A 24939-nucleotide genomic window follows, 5' to 3' on the forward strand; every position below is an offset into this window, starting at 1 on the left:
CAAGGCGGAGCTCTAAGGGTTGATTTGGGATTGAGCCTTCAGTTATACTCTCTCTTCCCTCTTTTGCTTTCCAGGTAAGCAACACACCACAAGAGGAGAACACTAGATACAGGGTCCCCTATTTCAACAGAGGGCAACACATTCTCTCACTGATCCAGCCCACTGCCCCTCACAGTAAAACGTCCAGCTCTCTGGCTATTCAGAAGATGGAGAAACCACTGGCATGTGAGGAGGAAGTGTCAATCACCATCCAGTACACCATCATAGGGGAGACCGTCCCAAAGGGCTCCGTGGATGTCATCTACCTGGTGAGTAGAACCAGGAACAAGTTGTGACAACCTGCAAACCCTGTCTGCGTCCAAAATGGAACCCTATTCTCTAGTGCACTATTTTGACCAGGGTTATTTCAGACCTAGTCCCAGCCTCTCACCTTCAAAGGAAGGATGTCCCTATACAACACCAATACTCCTCATCATCTCCTTCTTGCTGACTTGATGGGATAACTGTTTTTCCCTCCTCCAGGCCTTATCCAGAGGGGCAATAGTTCAGCATGGACACATGAAGGTTACCGTGCAGCAGGGGAGTCCTGGTGAGGAAGTTTTATTAAGTAATTATGAACGTACTGGAAGGTGCTTGATGACAATGACAGTGAGTATGGTTACATGCACACAATAAAGCAATTATTGTGGAAAGGCAGATTAATATAATACTTCGATTAAAACGTTTACGTTTTGCAAGAAGAACGCTTTCCTTAATAATCCTGTTCACATGGATGTCTGAAATCAGGCTACTGATGCACTCTGATAAATGCAGATTAGCCTATTTAATAGGCCCAATTAAATGAGAGATGTGCATGGTAATTTGTTTTATGGCTACTTCGGGAATATGAACTCATCATGGCCAGAAAAGGTGAGGAATTTATTCTGCATTATATAATTTATCTATTATGTTTACAAATGAAATATTGTCTACTCGAGAAATTCGATATTACAGTATTCAAACACCTACAAAAGTCAATGAAAAAGGTGAATCGTCTGCGATCAGTTTTTCGGATCGCATAGAGCAAAATAATTGAAAAAGCGTATCTATTTATTGTGAAGTGGGTCCAATGAAATGAGAGATGGGACGATTGGTAGCCTATCCTAACTTGTTGTAGGCCTATAGGCTATTTCGCGAGTAGCCTATGAAACCATCACAGTCAGAAAAGGTGAGGATTTATTCTGCAATGATTATAGTAATGAAATGAATAATTAGAAATAAGTATCTATTTCATATTATTTTAGAATGCAAAGATAAAATAAATCGATTTTCGCTCACTAAGGGAAAATGATTCTATTATTATTATTATTATTATTATTATTATTATTATTATTATTATTATATTTAGCTACCTGTTTTTTGTTATGAATAAGAGTGTCATATATTCCTGCACAAGGCTACTTTTGCCATCTTGCAATGCAATCCTTCAACCATGCATGGTCTGAAGTTTGCAGGAGGATAAGCACATTCTCACTTCAAGTTCAGTTTTTATAAATACCAACTTTTGAGTGAAAACTGGCGTATGTTATGAATGTTTAGGGGCATATTTTGTGCATACCCAACGTTTATATGCCCCTGGTGTTTTAATCGGCGTATGCTTTCTTAGATTTTGACATTACATCGATTAAGATAGAGTAAGGTGACTCTTGCATAATCTGTTTACTGCCATAATCAGTTTACTATCTAATTATTACTGTGCATGTAAACGTACTCAGTGTGACATGCTCTTGCGTTGCAGTAACTGAGGGTGAAGTCACCTTGAAGTTGGCAGTGGTTCCAGAGATGGCGCCAGTGATACAGGTCCTGGTGTACAGTATGCTTCCCAGCGAGACTGTAATCGCCCACAGCATGAACTTCCCCACTGAGAAATGCTTCAGGCACAAGGTGTGGGTATATGTACAGTGAGGGGAAAATGTATTTGATCCCCTGCTGATTTTGTATGTTTGCCCACTGACAAAGACATGATCAGTCTATAATTGTAATGGTAGGTTTATTTGAACAATGAGCGACAGAATAACAACAACAAAAATCCAGTAAAACGCATGTCAAAAATGTTATAAATTGATTCGCATTTTAATGAGGGAAATAAGTATTTGACCCCTCTGCAAAACATGACTTAGTACTTGGTGGCAAAACCCTTGTTGGCAATCACAGAGGTCAGACGTTTCTTGTAGTTGGCCACCAGGTTGGCACACATCTCAGGAGGGATTTTGTCCCACTCCTCTTTGCAGATCTTCTCCAAGTCATTAAGGTTTCGAGGCTGACGTTTGGCAACTCGAACCTTCAGCTCCCGCCACAGATTTTCTATGGGATTAAGGTCTGGAGACTGGCTAGGCCACTCCAGGACCTTAATGTGCTTCTTCTTGAGCCACTCCTTTGTTGCCTTGGCTGTGTGTTTTGGGTCATTGTCATGCTGGAATACCCATCCACAACCCATTCTCAATGCCCTGGCTGAGGGAAGGAGGTTCTCACCCAAGATTTGACGGTACATGGCCCCGTCCATCGTCCCTTTGATGCAGTGAAGTTGTCCTGTCCCCTTAGCAGAAAAAACACCCCCAAAGCATAATGTTTCCACCTCCATGTTTGACGGTGGGGATGGTGTTATTGGGGTCATAGGCAGCATTCCTCCTCCTCCAAACACGGCGAGTTGAGTTGATGCCAAAGAGCTCCATTTTGGTCTCATCTGACCACAACACTTTCACCCAGTTCTCCTCTGAATCATTCAGATGTACATTGGCAAACTTCAGACGGCCCTGTATATGTGCTTTCTTGAGATGGGGGACCTTGCGGGTGCTGCAGGATTTCAGTCCTTCACGGCGTAGTGTGTTACCAATTGTTTTCTTGGTGACAATGGTCCCAGCTGCCTTGAGATCTTTGACAAGATCCTCCCGTGTAGTTCTGGGCTGATTCCTCACCGTTCTCATGATCATTGCAGCTCCACGAGGTGAGATCTTGCATGGAGCCCCAGGCCGAGGGAGACTGACAGTTATTTTGTGTTTCTTCCATTTGTGAATAATCGCACCAACTGTTGTCACCTTCTCACCAAGCTACTTGGCGATGGTCTTGTAGCCCATTCCAGCCTTGTGTAGGTCTACAATCTTGTCCCTGACATCCTTGGAGAGCTCTTTGGTCTTGGCCATGGTGGAGAGTTTGGAATCTGATTGATTGATTGCTTCTGTGGACAGGTGTCTTTTATACAGGTAACAAGCTGAGATTAGGAGCACTCCCTTTAAGAGTGTGCTCCTAATCTCAGCTCGTTCCCTGTATAAAAGACACCTGGGAGCCAGAAATCTTTTTGATTGAGAGGGGGTGAAATACTTATTACCCTCATTAAAATGCAAATCAATTTATAACATTTTTGACATGCATTTTTCTGGATTTTTGTTGTTGTTATTCTGTCTCTCACTGTTCAAATAAACCTACCATTAAAATTATAGACTGATCATTTCTTTGTCAGTGGGCAAATGTACAAAATCAGCAGGGGATCAAATACTTTTTTGCCTCACTGTATGTGAAAAATATGGGTTGTTTATGAATTCGAAGGACCAATAAAAAACTTAGGTGCTGGATTTTAGGCCGGTAGCAACCACCACAGGGTGTCCTTTCAGAACACAAGGAAGCAGTAGTTCCAGTTCAAGGGTTTATAATAATTATTATTATATGCCATTTAGCAGACGCTTTTACCCAAAGCGACTTACAGTCATGTGCGCATACATTTTTACGTATGGGTGGTCCCGGGGATCGAACCCACTACCCTGGCGTTACAAGCGCCATGCTCTACCAATTGAGCTACAGAGGACCACATGAAGATCTACACACACACATACAACACCACTCTCTCTGATACTAATTGTGGTTCTGTAAAGAAAAGAGGAGAACTCAGGCTATAGCACAGTATGGGAAAAATATGCCTCTTTGCATGTCAACAAACTAAATAGGATATGTGGACCCAAACACATACTAGATGCACAACGAAACAATAGAGTAATGTAGAAATATCTACACATAATAAGCATGAGCAATCTACAACCGAAAATAGCCTTGCACCACAGACAAATGCTAACAAATGCTAACCACTAACTAGCATGCTAAATAGTAATGCATTCCGGATGACAATGCTAATGTTAATGCTAACACTAGCGGGTGTACGCGAGCTAGCAAGTTTAACACAAATGCTAGATATTTACAACAGACTCTATTTAGCTCCAAACAACAAGACATCAGGATTTTGGCACTTACATTTAGCTGCACGTACAATAAAACATCAGAAAGAAAAGCAATGTTTTCTAAGGAGGTAGAATATGGAGGAGTGAAAAACCAGTGGATCATCAGAATGGAAACTACAGACTGCCTGAGGCCCTGCCAGGTCAGGTATTATGCTAAGTCCCGGGAAAAAAGGCTGCTGATTGGCTAATACAATTATGATGATTGACATTACCTAATTTCAATAAGAAAACCAAAAGTTGGGGTCTTGGAAAGGAGATGAGCTGTCCATTTTCACAGCCGACCCCAAATGTGTTGTACCTATTTGCTACAACTGACAAGCCAGCTAAGGGTCAGTAGCTTCTTGAGGAAGGGCGGGAAGCTGGATGAGTCAAGCAACAGGCCTGACGTAGGTTCTGTCCTTGACTTCGATCTCTGCTGTCCTCACTTTCCCGTCTGCTCCAGGGATAACTGACTTGACAGTTCCAATTTGCCACAGTGCCCTAGGAAGCTGATCATCACAACAGTCCCAACTATAAGCTCTTCCTTACTGTGAAACAGTGCCAGAAATTGTCGGCTAGAACCTGGCTGTGTCTACATATTTTGCGACTGAGCAGTTCAGACTCTGGGTAGACCACCTGTGGTAGTGACGAGTCTGGCCGCCCCATGAGAAGAGAGTTAGAAGTGATTGGGTCCGGATCCGCGATGTCCGACGAAACATATCCCAAGGGATTGTAGTCTGGTTTTCAACCTTCCCAAGTTCTCTCATGTCACCCCGCTCCTCCGCACACTCCACTGGCTTCCAGTTGAAGCTTGCATCTACTACAAGACCATGGTGCTTGCCTACTGAGCTGTGAGGGGAACGGCACCTCCTTACCTTCAGGCTCTGATCAGACCCTACACCCAAACGAGGGCACTACGTTCATCCACCTCTGGCCTGCTAGCCCCCCTACCTCTACGGAAGCACAGCTCCCACTCAGCCCAGTCAAAGCTATTCGCTGCTCTGGCACCCCAATGGTGGAACAAGCTCCCCCACGATGCCAGGACAGCGGAGTCACTGACCACCTTCCGGAGACACTTGAAACCCTACCTCTTTAAGGAATACCTGGAATAGTATCAAAGTAATCATTCTACCCCCCTCCCTCCCCCCACCCCTCCATAAAAAAAAAGTGGTTGTCCCACTGGCTATCATAAGTTGAATGCACCAATTTGTAAGTCGCTCTGGATAAGATCGTCTGCTAAATGATGTAAATGTAAGATCCCTTCTACTTCAATTAGGACAGTCCTCAGCACCTCTTCGGAGATGGTCTGCGCGCCAAGGGTGGTTTGCAGGGCAGTCTTGATGGATCTGATCTCCCTCTCCCAGCATCCTCCAAAGTGTGGTGCACTTGGTAGGTTGAAGGCGAAGCGAATCTTCTGACTATTTAACTGTTCCTGGAACTATGGGTGGAAAGTCATGAAGGCCTCCTGTAGCTCCCGCTTCCCTCCCTTGAAATTTGTTCCTCGATCAGACAGGATCTGATTTCTCTTTGAGCGATGAAGCCTCTCAAAGCCTTTAGGAACAAATCAGAATCCATGTTCGTCAGTAGATCCACGTGTACAGCCTGGGTGGTCATGCGCTTAAAGATGATGCCCCATCTCTTTTCATTTCTTCGGGCCAATCTTGATGATATACGGTCCAAAGCAGTCCACACCTGTATAATAGAATGTGGGCTTGTGGAGCCGCAGTCGGGCTGGAGGCAGGTCAGCCATCCTAGGCACATCTGGCTGGCCTTGCCAATTCCTGCATTCGGCGCAACCAAGCTGAAAACGCCGAATAGCTGCCCTCCCTCTCAGAATCCAGAACCTTCAATGTAACTCAGCAAACACCCTGTCTTGGCCCGGGTGTCTCAGCTGCTCATCATATTTATTGAGCAGCAACCTGGTGAGCGGATGACCTGGGTCCAGAACTACTGGGTGAAGAACGTCAGGGCCCAGCTGGTCACACCTCCGAAGGTGACTTCCAACACGAATCAGTCCGGTGTCGTTGTCATACTCCGGGGCCAGTGTCACCAGACGGCTGCTCGGAGGGACTGGCTTGCCTTCCTCTAGTAGGGAGAGGTCTTCTGGGAAGCTCTCAGACTGAGCATGTCTGAGTACTTTGAGTTCTGCTTGCTTGAAATCGTCGGCTGAAGGGTTGTCGACACTACTTGCCGCCCCGTGTAGCAACTGCACTGTGGCTTCCACCAGCTCATGGAAAGTGTTGAACTGGGCAACATCAGGGAGAGATGACTTGGTGTCCGCTGACAGGAGTCCACAGAAGGTAAGCTTCCGCAGCTCCTCTGCTTCATCAGGAGGTACTTGGTCGGATCTTCTCGGGCCAGGATGACTGGGCCTGCCACAGGAATGGAGGACCTTGACTCCAACGGTTGTGTTCTATAAGCTGAGACAGTGTCTTGCCATGTGTGATATCGTCGATTTCTCTCCGTGTACATGTATCGCCAGGCCTGGGGGTCCGTGAGCTCCTGTATTTCTGTGACTCTTGTGCCTACAAATACTTTGTACCTGCAGGAGTCTGACTGGAGCCAGGTTAAGACTGTTGTAGAATCCGACCAGACATGACCTCGTGGATTTCCTCAGTGAGTTATTTTCTGATGACCACGGCCAGCTGGGCACCGGTGAGTGCTGCACAGAGCTCGAGTCTTGGCATTGACTGTTGTTGTTTCGGGGCCACTCTTGATCTTGCTGCAAGGAATGCCACTTGGATCCGTCCCTTGGTGTCTTCAGTATGGAGGTACGCAATGGCACCGTACGCACGTTCTGAGGCATCACTGAGGACTTGAACACTTCTTGTGCTGGTTGGGAGATCCATGTCGGTGCTGACGTAACACCTTGGTAGTGTGACCTGAGACAGCTGTGGAAGTTCGTTCTCCCAAATAAGCCACGCTTGGAGAAGATTTTCAGGTAGGTCTGGGACATCCCACCCTCTTTTCTTATCCCAGAGCCTTTGGACCACAACCTTGGCCGTGTGGTGTATGGAACGATGAAGCCAAGTGGATCGTACTGGCTGGCAAGGATCCGATATATGTTGCGCATGGTGGGTTCAACTTTCTCCATGTGACCGTGGTTATAGCCAAGAGTGTCAGACAGACATTGCCATCGTAATCCAAGGGTGCGCTCTTGGCAAGAAGGTGCTTCAACTTGTTCACCAGTTTCTTGGCTTCATCTGCAGAGGGGAGACTTTGTAGACAGTTGTCTACATAGAAACAGCATTCTACAGAGAAGCTCACATCTTCTTTGGGCTCACTGTGGTTAAACGCAAGCTTCCGAAGGGCAGACGTGGTGCAGCAGGGGCTACATGTCGTCCCAAAGGGAAGTACCTGCCACTCATAGACCTGAGGGTAATCATCACGGTTTAGCTTTCAAGGGACGAAGGTTCTTCTTCCACAAAAGGGGAGTGGCGTACCTTTGAACCCTGTCCATTTCGACCTTGACTGTCTTCTCCTCCAGTAGATGCATGGCTTCTACATCTTGTTTGGACCATGTGACGAGCTTCTCACTCCTGTATGGTAGCGTATCCAACTGCCAGAGCTTCTCTACATGGCTGAAGAGCTCTGCAGATGGAGAGACGAGGGATGTATGAAGGAACTTTTAAGGGTCCATCTGAGCTAAGTTTTGATGGCGGAGGACCCAAACGCACTGGCTCTGTCGGGGTGATTAGATGGGGAATGTCTGATCCGATGAGCAGTAGCGGCTGTGCCTGATACAGCGGTTGAAGGGGAAGGCCTTTGAGGTGCCGATACCTTTTCTGAAGGGCTTTGACAGGGTAGGTATGCGGTGCAAGGCCCAACTATTCAGCTGTGAAGGCTCTGTGGATGTCAAAGGATTGGTTGAGTAACAGGGGCCACAGAGAATGACAAAGAAGCTCCATGGATGACTCAAATATCTTGACGCACAGTACGAAGTGCCAAGTCCTCAGAATTGCCTTGGAGGCCTAGCTGCTCTGCTGCTTCGTGTAGAGGTATAGTGCGCTCCGACCTGTCGTCCAACAGGGCGTACGTGTCAAGTGACTTGTTGCCGCTCTGCAAGATGACTCCACTCATCTTCAGCAACACCTTACTGCTGCCAGAAGGTCGATCAACGTAGAGGGTCTCTGCAGTGGAGCTCACCAGGCCTCTGTTGGCGCCTTTGTGCTGGTGGTCTTCATAGTGTTCGTGCTAGCGTTCTTTGTAGCAGTCCGACTAGTGTTGACCTCGTGGAGAATCTCAAGATGCTTATTCTCGCACTTAGCCTTGAGAGTACACTGAGCTGCTTGGTGTTCGCGTCCACACTTCCCACATCTTTCATTTGTCTTGATCCAGGATTCTTTCTGTTCTTTGGAAAGGAGCTGAAAGTTGGTGCATTGATTCATGTAATGCTGCATGGTGTTGCAGAACGACAATACTTATTTGGCTTCTCACGTGACTTTTCCTCCGGAGATTGGTTCTGCGCAGAGACTTCGCTTTGTCCTTTCTCTGCTCACCCCCGTGGAGGATGGTGATGGTCTTAGGGAAGGATTTGTCTTCATGTTGATCTCGGCATGAGGTAGGGTGGTCCCTGCTTTGGTCGCTACTGAACTGTGTGTCATCTACTTGTACTCTCACGTCGTACTCAAGCCACTCTGCTAGGTGAAGGAGGGTTGGAATGGGTGTCTTGATGGGGTTCACACATCTCTTGAAGCTGACTCTTAGGTTGTGTGATAACTTAGCTAAGAGGCGGGAGACATGTGATCCACACCTCAGTTCTGTCTGTCCATTACTCCCTAGCTGATCCAACATGCCAACCAAGGCACGCATCCTCAGAGCGAATGTTCGGAATGCCTTGGTGTCACCACTCTTGATGTTGGGGCCATCCATTAACCCTGCAATGCATTGGAGGGCAAACAGGTGGGGCTGGCCATACAGTTCTGTGAGGGACTCCATGGTGTCACTGTATGTGTACCTGCTGTTGCTGTAGGAGTTGGCAATTAGCAAAGCCTCTTCCAACTTCAGGTGGTCCAACAATATCTGAAACTTGAAGCACTCTGTTGCATCTACAGGCAGCACATTGTCGAGGGCCAACTTCAGTCTTGCAAACTCTCGTGGGTATTCAATGATAAAGTTGGGGATGGTAGGAGTTAGTCCACGGTAGGTGCACTCTCAGCTGGGCGGAGAAGGTGTGCGGAAGATAGCTGCTGCTGGTCTTGTTGCGAGAGTAATTAATTCCACTCACAGTGCCCTCTACACGTGGTCCCTCGTTGGAGTGGTGTGTTGTTGTGTGTGTGGTGATCGTCTGCCTTGACTCGTAGCATACCTCATAGTCGACCAGACGATGCGGGTGCGAATCTGACGGTGGGGACGAACCACAACTTGTGGAGGATCTTCTCTGGTGACTGGCATCCTTGGACTCTGGCAGTTACTGCATCCTGCTCGTAAGGACCATGAAAAATATGGGTTGTTTATGATTTCGAAGGACCAATAAAAAGGGATAAAAAACCTAGGTGCTGGATTTTAGGCCGGTAGCAACCACCACAGGGTGTCCGTTCAGAACACGAGGATGCAGTAGTTCCAGTTCAATGGTTTAATGAAGATCCACACACACAAATACAACACCACCCTCTCTGATACTAATTGTGGTTCTGCAAAGAAAAGAGGAGAACTTAGGCTATAGCACAGTATGGGAAAAATATGCCTACAAACTAAACAGGCTATGTGGACCCAAACACATGCTAGATGCACAAACAAACAACAGAGCAATGTAGAAATATCTACACAATATAAAACATAATAAGCATGAGCAATCTATAACCGAAAATAGCCTAGCACCACAGACAAATGCTAACAAATGCTAATCGCTAATATGCATGCTAAATAGTAACGCATTCCGGATGACAATGCTAATGCTAACGCTAGCGGCAGTACGCGAGCTAGCTAGCTAGCTACCAAGTTTAACACAAATGGTACATATTTACAACAGACAGGATTTTGGGACTTACATTTAGCTGCACCTTCAATAAAACATCAGAAAGAAAAGCAATTTGTTCTAAGGAGGTAGAATAAGAGAAGAGAAAAATTGGTTGGTCATCAGAATGGAAACTATAGACTGTCTGAGACCCTGGCTGGTCAGGTATTATGCTAAGTCCCGGGGGAAAGGCTGCTGATTGGCTGATACAATTATGATGATTGGCGTGACCTTATTTCAATAAGAAAACCAAAAGAAAGTTGGGGTCTTTGAAAGGAGATGAGCTGGCCGTTTTTACAGTGTGCATGCGTCTGTGTGTGTCATACCCTCATCACAAAGATATTGTGTACACTAAAGGTGTATCATGTACACTTGTGTATGTCATGTGTGCCAGGTGTTGGTGGAGTTCTCACCCTCAAAAGCGGTCCCAGGGGAGGAGAACACCCTGCAGCTTTCGGCCCAGCCCGGCTCCCTCTGTGGCCTCAGCACTGTGGACAAGAGTGTTCACATCATGGAGCCAGGGAAGAGGCTGGATGCTGACAAGGTAACAGAGCTCACTGAAGTGAATGTCAACGGTCATACCACCATATAAACAGCTTTTGTGGTGCTGGGAATACAACCAGCTTCAGGGGAATAAGATGTGACTACAGCAGACTTGGAGTGGGTCTGTTCACAGTGGGCCAATGGGTGTGCTTTCATCAACTGGAAAGCATATCCCTATTGGTACTTAAAGTGGCAATATGTAACTTTTTGGGCGACCTGAATTCAACCAAATTCACATAGAAATGTGAGTAATAGATCTACTTGAAAGGAAGTCTAAGAAGCATTGTATCTGTTCTATGTATGCTATTTCTTTGGTCCCCGTTCTTAAGTTTTGTTTTTGCATCTTTTACTTTTGGGTTTGTACACCATCTTCAAACAGCTGAAACAACAATATTTATGGTTATGGAAAATATATTTCACAGCGGTTTAGATGGTACAATGATTCTCTACACTATACTAGGCTATTTTGTCACATAAACTGAAATTAGGTGAACTATTTGAGTTTTAGCAACCAAGAAATGGAGGAGCGATTTCTGCATAGTGTGACTTTAATAAGTTCAAATTCTGGGTTGTGTTCATTAGGGCACGGAAAGCATTTTAAAAACGTTTAGCAATGGAAAATGAAATTAGACAAGTCTAAGTAGTCACTGCCTTCTGTTTGGTGCCCAATGAACAAGGTCATTTCACGTCTCCTTATTATCCCATTCCAGATATTTGATTTGTTACCAGTCAAGGAGACAACATACATTCCCTACGAGCTTGAAGATCCAGTAGCATGTTTACGTGTAAGACCAAGGAGATATGTAATGCCATACCCAGATGGACTAACTGAGGAGAAAAAGGAACCTTATGAAGTTTTTCAGGTAACTTCTGCCTTGTTTTCTCTTAACTTGAAGCCGCTTTTCCTCTCTCTCATAAGAATCAGTTACCAAACTGTTACCATGCATTCATCTTCTTAAATTATACATTGCTAAAATAGCCTGTTTGAGGCAACAACAAAAAAACATATAGAATAGAAAAATAAAACTGAGACATTCATTAATATCGAGCTCTCTTGTTTGTGATTCTTACATTTCTAGAAACTGGGACTGAAGCTGGCAACTAATCTGATTCTAAGAGTACCTTCCTGCCTAAATTACAAGGGGAACCAGTACCATCGATCCTATGGTGAGATGTCCTCCTTAACACCGCTTACTCTCGTCATTGCCAGAAGTCTTTGTTGAATCTTGGAAAATGTATGGTTTTTGTTATTCTAACATAGCCTGGTTAAACCAGTCTGAACGCTGCATGCATCACCAGTGAGCGCAGCATTCAGTCTGGTTTGACCAGGCTGATTCTAACATGAGAATAATGACTGTTTTGTTTTAGTAGTATCCTACTACTCCCACAATGTAGACATGGACAGCACGCCTGCAATGCGTCAGCGATTTCCAGTGGCTGAAGCTGGATTACCCGGAGCCGGATATGGTGCCGCTCCACCTCCGCCACCCATAGAGACGGTCCGTACGTTCTTCCCTGAGACATGGATATGGGATCTTGTGGAAGTTGGGTAAGAGCACTGCACAGTGAGGCTGTTGCCTTATAGATGGGTTGACTGACAACATCACAAAAATAACGCACGCGCATCATTGAGGCAGAAGGCTGTGTGATGTTATGATTCTGAACGGTCAGATAGTTAGCAACAATGACAAGAAACTGCCATGTGGAGAATAGTCGGTGGCTCGTTTGAGCTCGTAGTACCTTATTATTGATACCATGTCTTGTTTTGAGGTGTTTTGACTCATGTCATGTCTATGCTAATATGGCAAAAATTCGCTAGCTAGCTAACCAGCAACTGTAATGATGTATTTGAGAAACAACAAGTGCTCATTGTGCAAATGTATTTATGTTTTCAATAAGCATTTGGAGGCAGAATATAGTTAACTTGTCAACAATCTAAGCCAACGCCGTCTGTTTTGCCCCATAGTTGCGTACGTGTTGGTTTTGTTGCTAAACAACCAACCCACCTATATCAAACATACATTAGTGGTCTAGATTAGGAACCTGTACCTCATTAAACTGCATTACAGAGTAGGGGAGAGTGGTGTATAATTGATAAATGTTTTACATTCAGCATCACTCCGTCAAGGGAAATATAGTATTCTTTCTAACAAAGATATCGACATATATTTCAGGATGTTGTGTATCCCTGGAAATAATCAGAATTCATGTAAACATTACAGTATTGAAAACATAGCTCGTCCCAAAGAATTGGTCTCTTGGCACAAGGGGTAAATTAAGCTGCCTACACATTTCTTTATTGAATGAAATATTACCACTACCTTTTTAAAACCATAGCTAGGTTTCCATCCGATTGGCGACAGATTTTCATGCAAATATTTTCTACAATCCGCATAAAAACAATATGCGTATTTTCCCACCGGAGATATTTCCATCAAATTGACTATATGATGAGATTGTTATGGACAAAAGAGCGAGGTTCTTTTTATTTGTCAAATGACAGCCAATCATCGATCATCATGTCACCAGAATAAAACCCTCAATATTTATTTAATCTGAAGCCTAATAAACTGCATGTTCTCCCGACGAGTTGTCGTGGGAGGACCACACAACATGTCATCGCGTGATTCCAAGTTTACTTAGATATGATGGTTATTATATCAATATTTGCGCATAGAAGAGTTTCCACCACCATTTCTCGCATAATCTATTTTACTGACACAAAAAGGTCCCACCTTGTCTAGCGTATTTTTTTTGTCGACAATTCGAAATTTTTACAGACAAATGTTCTGTTTCCATCAGGCCTGTCATTACATTTTTTTCCAACATACTTTACGCGCGCAAAAAGGTTGAATGGAAACCTGGTTCATGTCTATCTCTATTTCCCAAACACAATTCAACACAATCACAATCGCTTTTTTGTCTTTTAATCATTTTAAGCATCATTTAACACCGGCTTAACACCTAACAAATGCTTTAAACTTTTTTTAAACACTTTTAACATAGGCCAGACATGTTACAGTGGCTTGCGAAAGTATTCACCCCCCTTGGCATTTTTCCTTTTTTGTTGCCTTACAACCTGGAATTAAAATTGATTTTTTGGGGGTTTGTATCATTTGATTTACACAACATGCCTACCACTTTGAAGATGCAAAATATTTTTTTGGGTGAGACAAACAAGAAATAAGACAAAAAAACTGAAAACTTGAGCGTGCTTAACTATTCACCCTGGATTGAGGTCTGGGCTTTGACTAGGCCATTCCAAGACATTTAAATGTTTCCCGTTAAACCACTCAAGTGTTGCTTTAGCAGTATGCTTAGGGTCATTGTCCAGCTGGAAGGTGAACCTCCATCCCAGTCTCAAATCTCTGGAAGACTGAAACAGGTTTTCCTCAAGAATGTCCCTGTATTTAGCGCCATCCATCATTCCTTCAATTCTGACCAGTTTCCCAGACCCTGCCGATGAAAAACATCCCCACAGCATGATGCTGCCACCACCATGTTTCACTGTGGGGATGGTGTTCTCGGGGTGATGAGAGGTGTTGGGTTTGCGCCAGACATAGCTTTTTCCTTGATGGATAAAAAGCTAAATTTTTGTCTCATCTGACCAGAGTACCTTCTTCCATATGTCTGGGGAGTCTCCCACATGCCTTTTTTTCTTTAAGCAATGGCTTTTTTCTGGCCACTCTTCCGTAAAGCCCAGCTCTGTATAGTGTATGGCTTAAAGTGGTCCTATGGACAGATACTTGAATCTCCGCTGTGCAGCTTTGCAGCTCCTTCAGGGTTATCTTTGGTCTCTTTGTTGCCTCTCTGATTAATGCCCTCCTTGCCTGGTCCGTGAGTTTTGGTGGGCGGCTCTCTCTTGGCAGGTTTGGTGTGGTGCCATATTCTTTCCATTTTCTAATAATGGATTTAATGGTGCTCCGTGAGATATTAAAAGTTTCTGATATTTTTTTACAACCCAACCCTGATCTGTACTTCTCCACAACTTTGTCCCTGACCTGTTTGGAGAGCTTCTTGGTCTTCATGGTGCCGCTTGCTTGGTGGTGCCCCTTGCTTAGTGGTGTTGCAGACTCTGGAGCCTTTCAGAACAGGTGTATATATACTGAGATCATGTGACAGATCATGTGACACTTAGATTGCACACAGGTGGACTTTATTTCACTAATTATGTGACTTCTGAAGGTAATTGGTTGCACCAGATCTTATTTAGGGGCTTCATAGCAAAGGGGGTGAATGCATATGCATGCACCTGTCATGACTTCCGCCGAGGCTGCCTCCCCTCCTTGTTCGGGCAGGATTCGGCGTTCGTCGTTACCGGATACTAGCTACTGCCGATCCTATTCTCATCACTCCACTTGTCATGTCTTGTCTTGTCAATCACACACACCTGGTGCTCATTCCCCTAATTAGTATGTGTATAAGTGCTCCCTCTGTTCCCCTTGTCTTTGTGAGTGATTGTATTTGTGAGAGCGAGTAGCTCGACTCTTCCATTTGTTATTGCCAAAGTGGAATATTTCCCTTGTGATAGTTTCGTTTTGACGCTGGGTTCGTTTTATTTATGTAAACGGAATAAACTCTGGACTTCGGTGTTTTACCCCCTGCGCCTGACTCCTTCATTCACACCTCGTCACAGAATCACTCACCTGATCTGATATGGAGTCTGCAGGAGAAGACCGCATGCCTGGAGTTGTGGCAAGGGTCCAGGAGCATTCCTCGATGCTGGCCAGCTTGGGGGAAGCGATGGATTGGGTTCTTCAGGTAGTACAACGCCTGGAGAAGAGAGGACCCGATCTGGCAGCGGGGTCCGGGTGGAACGAGCGGGCCCTGATCGACCATTTCCAGTGCCACTTAAGGGAGGACGTCCGACGGGAGCTAGCCTGCCGTGATGCCATGCTATCGTTCTCCCAACTGGTGGACATTGCCATCCGGCTGGACAATCTGCTAGCAGCCAGAGGACGTCCTGGTAGGGGTCTGCCCGTTCCCGCTCCGGACGACTCTGACCCTGAGCAGATGGCGCTGGGGGGAGCCGCCGGTCGAGGGAGCGCAGAAGGACAGCGACAGTGCCACTCTGGTGGCACGAAGGGACAATCCACCTCACGTCGCAGTCAACGTTCCTTTGGGTCTGGAGGCGGTAGGCAGGGTACTCATACATCACCCCAGGTAACGAACACCCAAACTTGTTCAGGGCCCTTTGCGGCGCATTGTACCTTATCTATCTCCTTTCCCGATCACCTGGTAGTTTCCCAGTGTAAGGCGCTAGTCGATTCAGGCGCAGCTGGGAACTTTATGGACAGGGCATTTGCACGCCGTCAAGGCATTTCATTGGTTCCCCTATCCATTCCACTCCCCATCAGAGCACTTGATAGTGGACCATTAGGGTCAGAGTTGGTTAAGGAGGTTACTGTACCAGTCACCATGATTACACAGGAGACGCATGTTGAGCATTTCACTTTTTTGATTATTGAGTCTCCTGCTTACCCTGTAGTCTTAGGTATTCCGTGGTTAGCCCTTCACAACCCCAATTTTTCATGGCCGCAGAGGGTTCTTACGGGGTGGTGAGTGTCTGGGTAGGTGTCTAGGTGTTTCCGTTGGTGCGACCACGGTGGAAAGTCCAGACGGTACCCCCACCGTGCGCATTCCCCCCGAATACCATGATCTGGCGATCGCGTTTTTCAAGATGCAAGCGACTAAATTACCACCTCATCGGGAGGGGGATTGCACGATAAACCTTCGGGTAGACGTTGTACCTCCCAGGAATCATGTGTATCCCATGTCGCAGGCTGAAACGGAAGCTATGGAAACATACGTCACCGAGTCCCTCTGCCAGGGGTATAAACGTCCCTCCACTTCACCTGCTTCCTCGAGTTTCTTCTTTGCGAAGAAGAAAGATGGCGGTTTACACCCGTGCATTGATTGTCGACCACTGAATAAGGTGACGGTACGATTTAGTTATCCTCTTCCCCTCATTACTTCAGTGATTGAGTCAATGCATGGGGCCCGTTTTTTTCACGAAATTAGACCTCAGGAGTGCCTACAACCTGGTGCGTATTCGGGAAGGGGATGAGTGGAAAACAGCATTCAGCACAACCTCGAGGCATTATGAATACCTGGTGATGCCCTAAGGTTTGATGAATGCTCCATCCGTTTTCCAGTCCTTTGTGAACGAGTTGTTTCGGGACATGCTTGGTCGCGGTGTGGTGGTCTACATCGATGACATCCTGGTGTATTCTGCTGCGCGTGCCGAGCATGTGTCCCTGGTTTGCAAGGCACTGGTCCGACTGCTGGAGAATGATGTTTATGTCAAGGCAGAGAAGTATGACTTTTTCCAGCAGTCAATCTCCTTCCTCGGATACCGCATTACAACCACAGGTGTGGAGATGGAGGGAGATCGCATTTCAGCCATGTGTAATTGGCCAACTCCAACCACGGTGAAGGAGGTGCAGCGCTTCCTTGGCTTTGCCAACTACTATCAGAAGTTTATTCAGGGCTTTGGCAAGGTTGCAGCTCCCATTAACTCCTTGTTGAAGGGTGGGCCATCCCGGCTCCGCTGGTCTGCTGAGGCTGATTTGGCCTTCAGTAGATTGCGAGGTCTGTTCACCTCAGCCCCGGTACTGGCTCACCCCGATTCATCACTATCGTTCGTAGTGGAGGTGGATGCGTCCAAGGTAGGGATATGCGCTGTCTTATCCCAACACTCGGGTTTGATTTCACACTCTCATAAATTCCGGGTATGAAGAACGTGAAGGCAGTCGCAATGTCTCGGCTGTATGAAACAGAGGAGAGGCCCAGAGACAACACCCCCATACTCCCGGCCTCATGCATTGTGGTGCCGGTAGTATGGGCGATGGACGCATATATTGCGCAGGCATTACGCACAGATCCATCTCCACTGCAGTGTCCAGCTGGGCTGCAGTACGTGCCTGCGCTTATCCGTGATCGTATGATCTACTGGGCACACACGACACCCTCCTCTGGTCATCCAGGTATCGGTCGTACAATGCGCTGCCTGACCGAGAAGTACTGGTGGCCTACCTTGGCTAAGGACGTGAGGGTGTCTGTTTCCTCCTGCTCAGTGTGTGCCCAGAGTAAGGCACCTAGGCACCTCCCAGCGGGTAAGCTACAACCTTTACCAGTTCCACAACGACCATGGTCTCAACTTAGTATTGATTTTCTTACTGATCTTCCCCTCTCCCAAGATAACACCACTATCCTGGTCGTTGTGGATTGCTTTTCGAAGTCCTGCCGCCTCCTTCCTCTGCCCGGTCTCCCCACGACCCTACAAACTGCGGAGGCTCTGTTTACTCACGTCTTCTGGCACTACGGGGTACCAGAGGATATAGTGTCCGACCGAGGTCCCCAGTTCACGTCTAGAATCTGGAAGGCGTTCATGGAACGTCTGGGAGTCTCATTCAGCCTGACCTCTGGATTTCACCCCGAGAGTAATGGGCCGGTGGAAAGGGTGAATCAAGATGTGGGTAGGTACCTGCGGACCTACTATCAGGACCGGCAGGGGGAGTGGTCGGTGTTCCTGCCATGGGAAGAATACGCTCAGAACTCTCTTCGCCACTCCTCTACTAACCTAACACCCTTCCAATGTGTTTTGGGTTACCAACCGCTCCTGGCACCGTGGCACCAGAGCCAGACCGAGGCTCCTGCGGTGGATGACTGGTTTCGGCGCGCGGAGGAGACTTGGGACGCTGCCCACATTCGCCTCCAGCGCGCCATGCGTCTTCAGAAGGCGAACGCTGACCACCACCGCAGGGAGGCCCCGGTTTTCGTACCAGGGGATCGGGTCTGGCTCTCGACCCGGAATCTACCCCTCCGTCTGCTCTGCCGGAAGCTGAGCCTGCGGTTTGTGGGGCAGTTTAAAGTCCTGAGGAGGATAAACGAGGTTACATACAGGTTGTTATTACCCCCTGATTACCGTATTAACCCCTTGTTTCATGTATCCCTCCTCAGGCCGGTGGTAGCTGGTCCGCTCACCTCCTCTAGACATCGAGGGGGCCCCGGCGTACTCGGTCCGTTCCATCCTGGATTCAAGGCGTCGGGTGGGGGGCCTTCAGTATCTTGTGGAGTGGGAGGGGTATGGTCCGGAGGAACGGTGCTGGGTCCCAAGGAGGGACATCCTCGAACCCTCCCTGTTGAGGTATTTCCACCGTCACCATCCGGCTCGCCCTGCTCCGCGTCCTCCTGGCCGTCCCGAGGCCGGGGTCGGCGCACTGCTGGAGCCGCGCGTCAAGGGGGGTGGGGTGGGGGGGTACTGTCACGACTTCCGCCGAGGCTGCCTCCCCTCCTTGTTCGGGCAGGTTTTTCGGCGTTCGTCGTCACCGGCTAACTAGCTACTGCCGATCCCATTCTCATCACTCCACTTGTCATGTCTTGTCTTGTCAATCACACACACCTGGTGCTCATTCCCCTAATTAGTATGTGTATAAATGTTCCCTCTGTTCCCCTTGTCTTTGTGAGTGATTGTATTTGTGAGAGCGAGTAGCTCGGTTGAGCTACTCTTCCATTTGTTATTGCCAAGGTGGAATATTTCCCTTGTGATAGTTTCATTTTGACGCTGGGTGCGTTTTATTTATGTAAACGGAATAACTATAGACTTCGGTGTTTTACCTCCTGCGCCTCACTCCTTCATTCACACCTCGTCACAGCACCACTTTTCCGTTATTTATTTTTTAGAATTTGTTGAAACAAGTCATTTTTTTTTCATTTCACTTCACCAATTTGGTCTATTTTGTGTATGTCCATTACATGAAATCCAAATAAAAATCAATTTAAATTACAGGTTGTAATGCAACAAAATAGGAAAAACGCCAAGGGGGATGAATACTTTTGCAAGGCACTGTACGTCATATCCCAGCGATAATGCCTTGCATTAAGCCTGGGCAGGGTTGGGCGGATTACTTGAAAATTTTAATCCGTTACTGATTACAGTTACATGAAAAATAAAGTTATCAGGAATGTAATGGATTACTCAAAATGATTAATGTAATCCGGTTGCATTTTATTACTTTTGGATTACTGTCACTTCTAACACCAAACATTTTAAAACATTTAAAAACATGAATCTAATTCAGCATTTTTTCATTTAGAAACATGAGTATTTCCAAATTGGGGACTAGTGTGCTATCTATTCTATGTGTAAGAGCATAGTCACATGGCTCCATACTAAAATGTTCAGTTGGTGGCACCAGCTAATGATTTGGTTGCACCACATTTACAGTGGGGTCACACAATATAAAACATTAGTAGCCTCAGCGTCTTATAAAGTAATTCAAAGTATTTAATTAACAAGTGTACTAGACTACTAAAATGGTATGATTCAAGAACCAGTGATTGTCATGAATGTGGGGTTTGACAACTAGGCAATTGTTATTATATTACTAACAAAATATTTTTCCAGAATTTTCTGATGTTTTTGTTCAATAGAGATTCATTTGTCTACATATTTTTTGGCACTAATATCACATAGGCTAATTCATTTGGGGCTAATTCACCACCTGAGGAAGTGGTTAGCTAGATCGCTAACTAAATATAGCCTATAACTGATAGTTAGCCGTCTTATTGATATCTAACAGTAAGTGTAATGTATTGGCCTATGCACCCACTTTGAGTGGCCTATGCACCCACCTATTTAATATTGCCCTTTGTTCAATATTTGATACAATTCAGACCAGAAATCTGTGACCCTTATCTCTTGAACAGCAACAATAGTGGTTGCTTTCAATACTGTGTTTTTCCCGAAACTGCACTGCTTCAAAGCAGCAAGCAGGAACTCTGCAGTCCAGAGGACTGTCTGATTGACCAGTGGGCCAGGTGTAAATGTTTTGGAAGCCTTACCTTCAACATAAGCCATCCACCCTTGATGGGTGATCAGCAGAACAATAAAATCTCTGAGAGCATGTTAGAAATCTTGATGGTGTGCTAAATGACAGCAATGATGACAGAGTTTTATCAAATGTTCCTATTGATATTAGATTAAGTAATCCCGAATGTAATCAGCTGTTTTTAAGAATGTAGCATTCTTACAATGTTCATTCTTGTTATCGGATTACATAATCCCTGTTACATGTAATCCGCTACTACCCAACCCTTCGCCTGGGAAGAAAACACTTCAATTGGCTCAACTTGCTATAAAGCTTGCCAGCTTGTAGTCCTAAAAGCCGAAAATGAGTTGTCTCTGGTTCGTTCAGCCATTGAAATGGGGAAAGTTCATGGGGAAAGAATAGGGTTTTGGGATAAACGCAGAAAATAAGGTCTGAGGTTAACACAGGTTTAGGAGATTTTATACTTTTTGTTCTATGAGATAATATCAGTCAGTTAACATGACATTTATGAATGATGATGCCTTTGTGCTTTATGTGCTTTTTTTATTACATAAATGCTTCAAAGTTCACAAAAAGTGACGTTAGCTGATGAAGATTATCTCATAGAACAAAACATATAAAATCTCCTAAACCTGTTTTTACCACAGACCTTATTTATGTTTATCCAAAAATCCTACAAAAAATCCATTCATTTTCCCATAGGCTTTGTCCAGCGAACCATTGAGGAGTTAGTGCCTACATAAATACACCATTACAATTGCTCTCCATTGGCTTAACCATTGGCTTAACTTACCCCAAGGCAAATATTTGGACTATATTAGCCCACACAGCTACAACGATACACGTTCATGCTAGGTTTAAGACCTCAAATTGAAGCTTATAGAGACCCCAAATGATGCATAGAACAATTTGAATTATCTACTTTGGTTTAGATACAAGGATCATGAAACCTCTAACACAATCAATTAATTTGACTTGGTGAAAATCATTTTTTTTTAACCTAATTTGCTTACCACTTTTTCCATGTGGGTTCTTCCTTTACAGGCTCCATGAAATGATGACCTCTTCCAAAATATTTGGTCAAATTATGAATTTTGTGTATGGTTTTCTAGAGACAAGTGTGGCTCAATTTACCCCTTTGGCTCAACTTTTCTATTTTCACTTAGTGGCTTTCTGTTTGAACTCTGACCTCTGTACAGGGAATCTGGAACAGCAGACATGCCCCTTACAGTCCCAGACACCATCACCACCTGGGAGACAGAGGCATTCTGCCTGGCCCCTGGTGGCTTCGGTCTGGCTCCTCCGGTGGAGATCACTGTCTTCCAGCCCTTCTTCCTAGAGCTCACCCTGCCCTACTCCATCATCCGTGGAGAGCACTTTGAGCTGAAGGCCACTGTGTTCAACTACCTGTCCAAGTGCATCATGGTACGGCACTGCATCATGATCGTTTCTTGAGTTGTTTCATGAGTTTCTGAAGTTGTATAACATTTTGTGTTTTGTTGCAGTTTGTCTAGTCATTGTTTATTATTTTTTTAATGTAGATCCAGGGTATCATTCTTGGGTTTTCCATGTTTTGTTTAAATTGTTCCTATTTGCCAGGTTTCTGTGACTCCGGCTCACTCCTTAGACTATACTCTCACACCCTTGAATGATGTCCAGTACTCATCATGCTTGTGTGCCAATGGACAAAAGACCTTCAGTTGGACAATGGCACCATCTGTCCTGGGTAAGTCATCAGTCTTCATTCAACCGTTCAAACAGCTGAATGGATGTCAACCTGAGTTGTGTACTCTCAGTCACCGTATTGGATGTTGTGTAACCTGTGCTGCACTCTGTCTGTCAATGTGTGTGTAGGGGTTGTGAATGTGTCCATTAGTGCAGAGGCTGTCCAGTCCCACGCTGCGTGTGACAATGAAATTGTGAATGTACCAGAGAGAGGACGCATCGACACAGTCACACAGAGCCTTCTGGTGAAGGTATGTAGTCTACTGCTGTGGTGAAACTTACTGCTGTACAGATACCATCTAGTGTAACTGCCTTTGACTGAAAATAATCTCCTCTCCTCTCAGGCGGAGGGAACAGAGAAGACCGACACCTACAACTGGTTGCTATGTCCAACTGGTCAGTAATGCATGAACTTTGAATGTTCAATGTAGTGAAGTGACTTTCATTAATGTGATGACTGTTATTTATTGAATCAACTAACTATGTTTAATTGTCACTCGATTAAATTAATCATGTAACAATTAACTCATTAGGATTTGGGGCACCACGGAAGAAGTTGTTTATAGAGTTACCATCTCCCGAATGTAACTCTAAAATATACATATGTTAAATATCGATAACAGTCACTTATTAATCATTACCTCATATCAGTCTCATTCTGAACGTCGCATAATCCTTGGATCCGCAAGAACCCCAACCTTACTTATGAGTCAGCAATACACAAATTTGCTTAATTAATTATTTACTAGCTAACTAAATAATAACACAGAATACATACATACTTAATACATGAGAAAAGGTCCCTAGCGGACAAACAACAGCATGACTGCTTGGTTATCAAAGGAGAGGGAGGGATAGATAAAGAAGGCGGGAGAGAGGGACAAAGAGAGTCAAACTTATCGTATAACATTTAGAAACTACGCTCCACATTAATCAGAATTCTTAGCACCCTAACCACCGCCCATTCGGAGAAAAATTCATCAATGTATTTACGTGTCTGTCTTTGTTTGTCGTCTCTCTGTAGAAACCAATCACTCCTATGGGGAAGGTGTTAATGAGAGCCACAGATCCACGCTTTCTGATCTAAATGTACATTTTGTTACCAAGGCTTTTTATCCTTGCGTAAAAACGGGGCGTTCCATCACGCCAACACAATGTCTGTGCTCCCTTGGGGCGTGGTTACTGACTGGGCAAAAGTTTATATGAAAAACAATTATCTTATCAGAAGACTAAAATCACATTCCTATCTTCACCAAAATACTCTCATCTTTAATCATATATTTTATACAACATTTGGGTGTAAACTTGATAGATAGAATGTGTACATTTTCAGAGTTACAGTTATTTATTGATACCATCCTTAATGACATCACAAAATAATAAAGAATATAACATGATTGTTCTTTAGGTCCCCACTGACCATTCTTAACATTCGGATGATATAAATAATGTTCCAATGTTAACCTTTTGGACAAAAAGGTTTTGGCGGCAAAAGTATTTTGAACAAAGACATTCCTTTACCAATACTGGAGAGCAAGGGAGAGATCCCCCTCCTCTCTAATTTATGGCAGAGTGTTAAGGTGTCATAACCGGCCCAGCCCCCCCTCTCTCCTCTTCTGTGGGTGAGATGGGGTCTGGTTTTTATCAGCCATTTGCCAAGCTGATCTGAGGCCTTTGGATCCTCAGCCAGGAGAGTCATGACATCACTTTGGTTGAACTGATCATCTCCATTCATCTTATCATCTGTGTCCACAGGAGAAGCTCTGACAGAGGATGTGGAACTGCAACTCCCCAAGAATGTGGTGGATGGATCTGATCGAATGTCCCTCTCAGTCCTGGGTAAAATAAACCATTGTATTGTTTAGAGAGGCGTAGTGAATTTAGATAGGCATAGTGGTGGGAAAAGCAACCCTTCTCCAGTGATAATGCTGCTGTTTGCTATAGAGGACAGTCTTACAGAAGTCCCATGTTTCTCTGTAGGGGACATCCTGGGTCGGGCCCTCAAGAACCTGGATGGACTGTTGCAGATGCCATATGGGTGTGGAGAGCAGAATATGGCCCTCCTAGCCCCCAATATCTACATCCTGGAGTACCTGAGGAACACAGAGCAGCTCACTCCAGCAATTCGAGACAAGGCTACCAAGTTCCTCACTAGTGGTAACAGAGTCCCTCAAAATATGGATCGTATTGATTAGACACCAAACTGTAGAAAACAGGGCTGGATTTGTCCAATAAGAGCCCTTTTGTTTGTTTCCGTTGAATAATTTAAAAAAAACACCACAGTGTGCCTACGACCCTGCTATCATGTAAATGATAGCACTCCAGCATAGATGACATCACAGTGTCTTATCAACAGAGCATCACTGACCCAACACATGTAGGGACTTCCAGATGTTTCCCCACTGAAATCATTTGATCAGAGAATATTGAGGCTGCATCCCAAATGGCACCCCAAGGGTAATCAGTTCCATGTAATCTGATTACAAAAAAATCAGCTACATTACCAGCTAAAATATTGTAATCAGATTACAGATACTTTTGAAAAACTAGATTATTACTAACTTTTAAATTCAGAATTTTTCTTTGCTGAAAAAAAACACATTGACACATTTCTGTTTTCTAGATGGATCCTTTTTTA

General features: G+C 45.1%; 1 protein-coding gene across 3 annotated transcripts in view; it reads left to right on the plus strand.

Annotated features, from left to right (window-relative positions):
• Positions 1 to 24939, plus strand: part of LOC121567569 (alpha-2-macroglobulin-like) — a 40990-nt gene that overhangs the window by 5841 nt on the left and 10210 nt on the right. For 2 of the 3 annotated variants that reach the window (XM_045219694.1, XM_045219684.1), the window contains exons 12-24: positions 75 to 308; positions 523 to 589; positions 1778 to 1923; positions 10595 to 10744; positions 11454 to 11606; positions 11823 to 11910; positions 12112 to 12292; positions 21776 to 22001; positions 22176 to 22302; positions 22431 to 22552; positions 22646 to 22697; positions 24057 to 24140; positions 24282 to 24458. In XM_045219694.1, the coding sequence (XP_045075629.1) occupies positions 75 to 308; positions 523 to 589; positions 1778 to 1923; positions 10595 to 10744; positions 11454 to 11606; positions 11823 to 11910; positions 12112 to 12292; positions 21776 to 22001; positions 22176 to 22302; positions 22431 to 22552; positions 22646 to 22697; positions 24057 to 24140; positions 24282 to 24458 (1807 nt within the window). The remainder of the gene's footprint in view (positions 1 to 74; positions 309 to 522; positions 590 to 1777; positions 1924 to 10594; positions 10745 to 11453; positions 11607 to 11822; positions 11911 to 12111; positions 12293 to 21775; positions 22002 to 22175; positions 22303 to 22430; positions 22553 to 22645; positions 22698 to 24056; positions 24141 to 24281; positions 24459 to 24939) is intronic. The other variant, XM_045219691.1, reaches the window with a different exon arrangement.

Source organism: Coregonus clupeaformis, chromosome 6, assembly GCF_020615455.1.
Source record: "Coregonus clupeaformis isolate EN_2021a chromosome 6, ASM2061545v1, whole genome shotgun sequence".
Taxonomy (NCBI): Eukaryota; Metazoa; Chordata; class Actinopteri; order Salmoniformes; family Salmonidae; genus Coregonus; species Coregonus clupeaformis.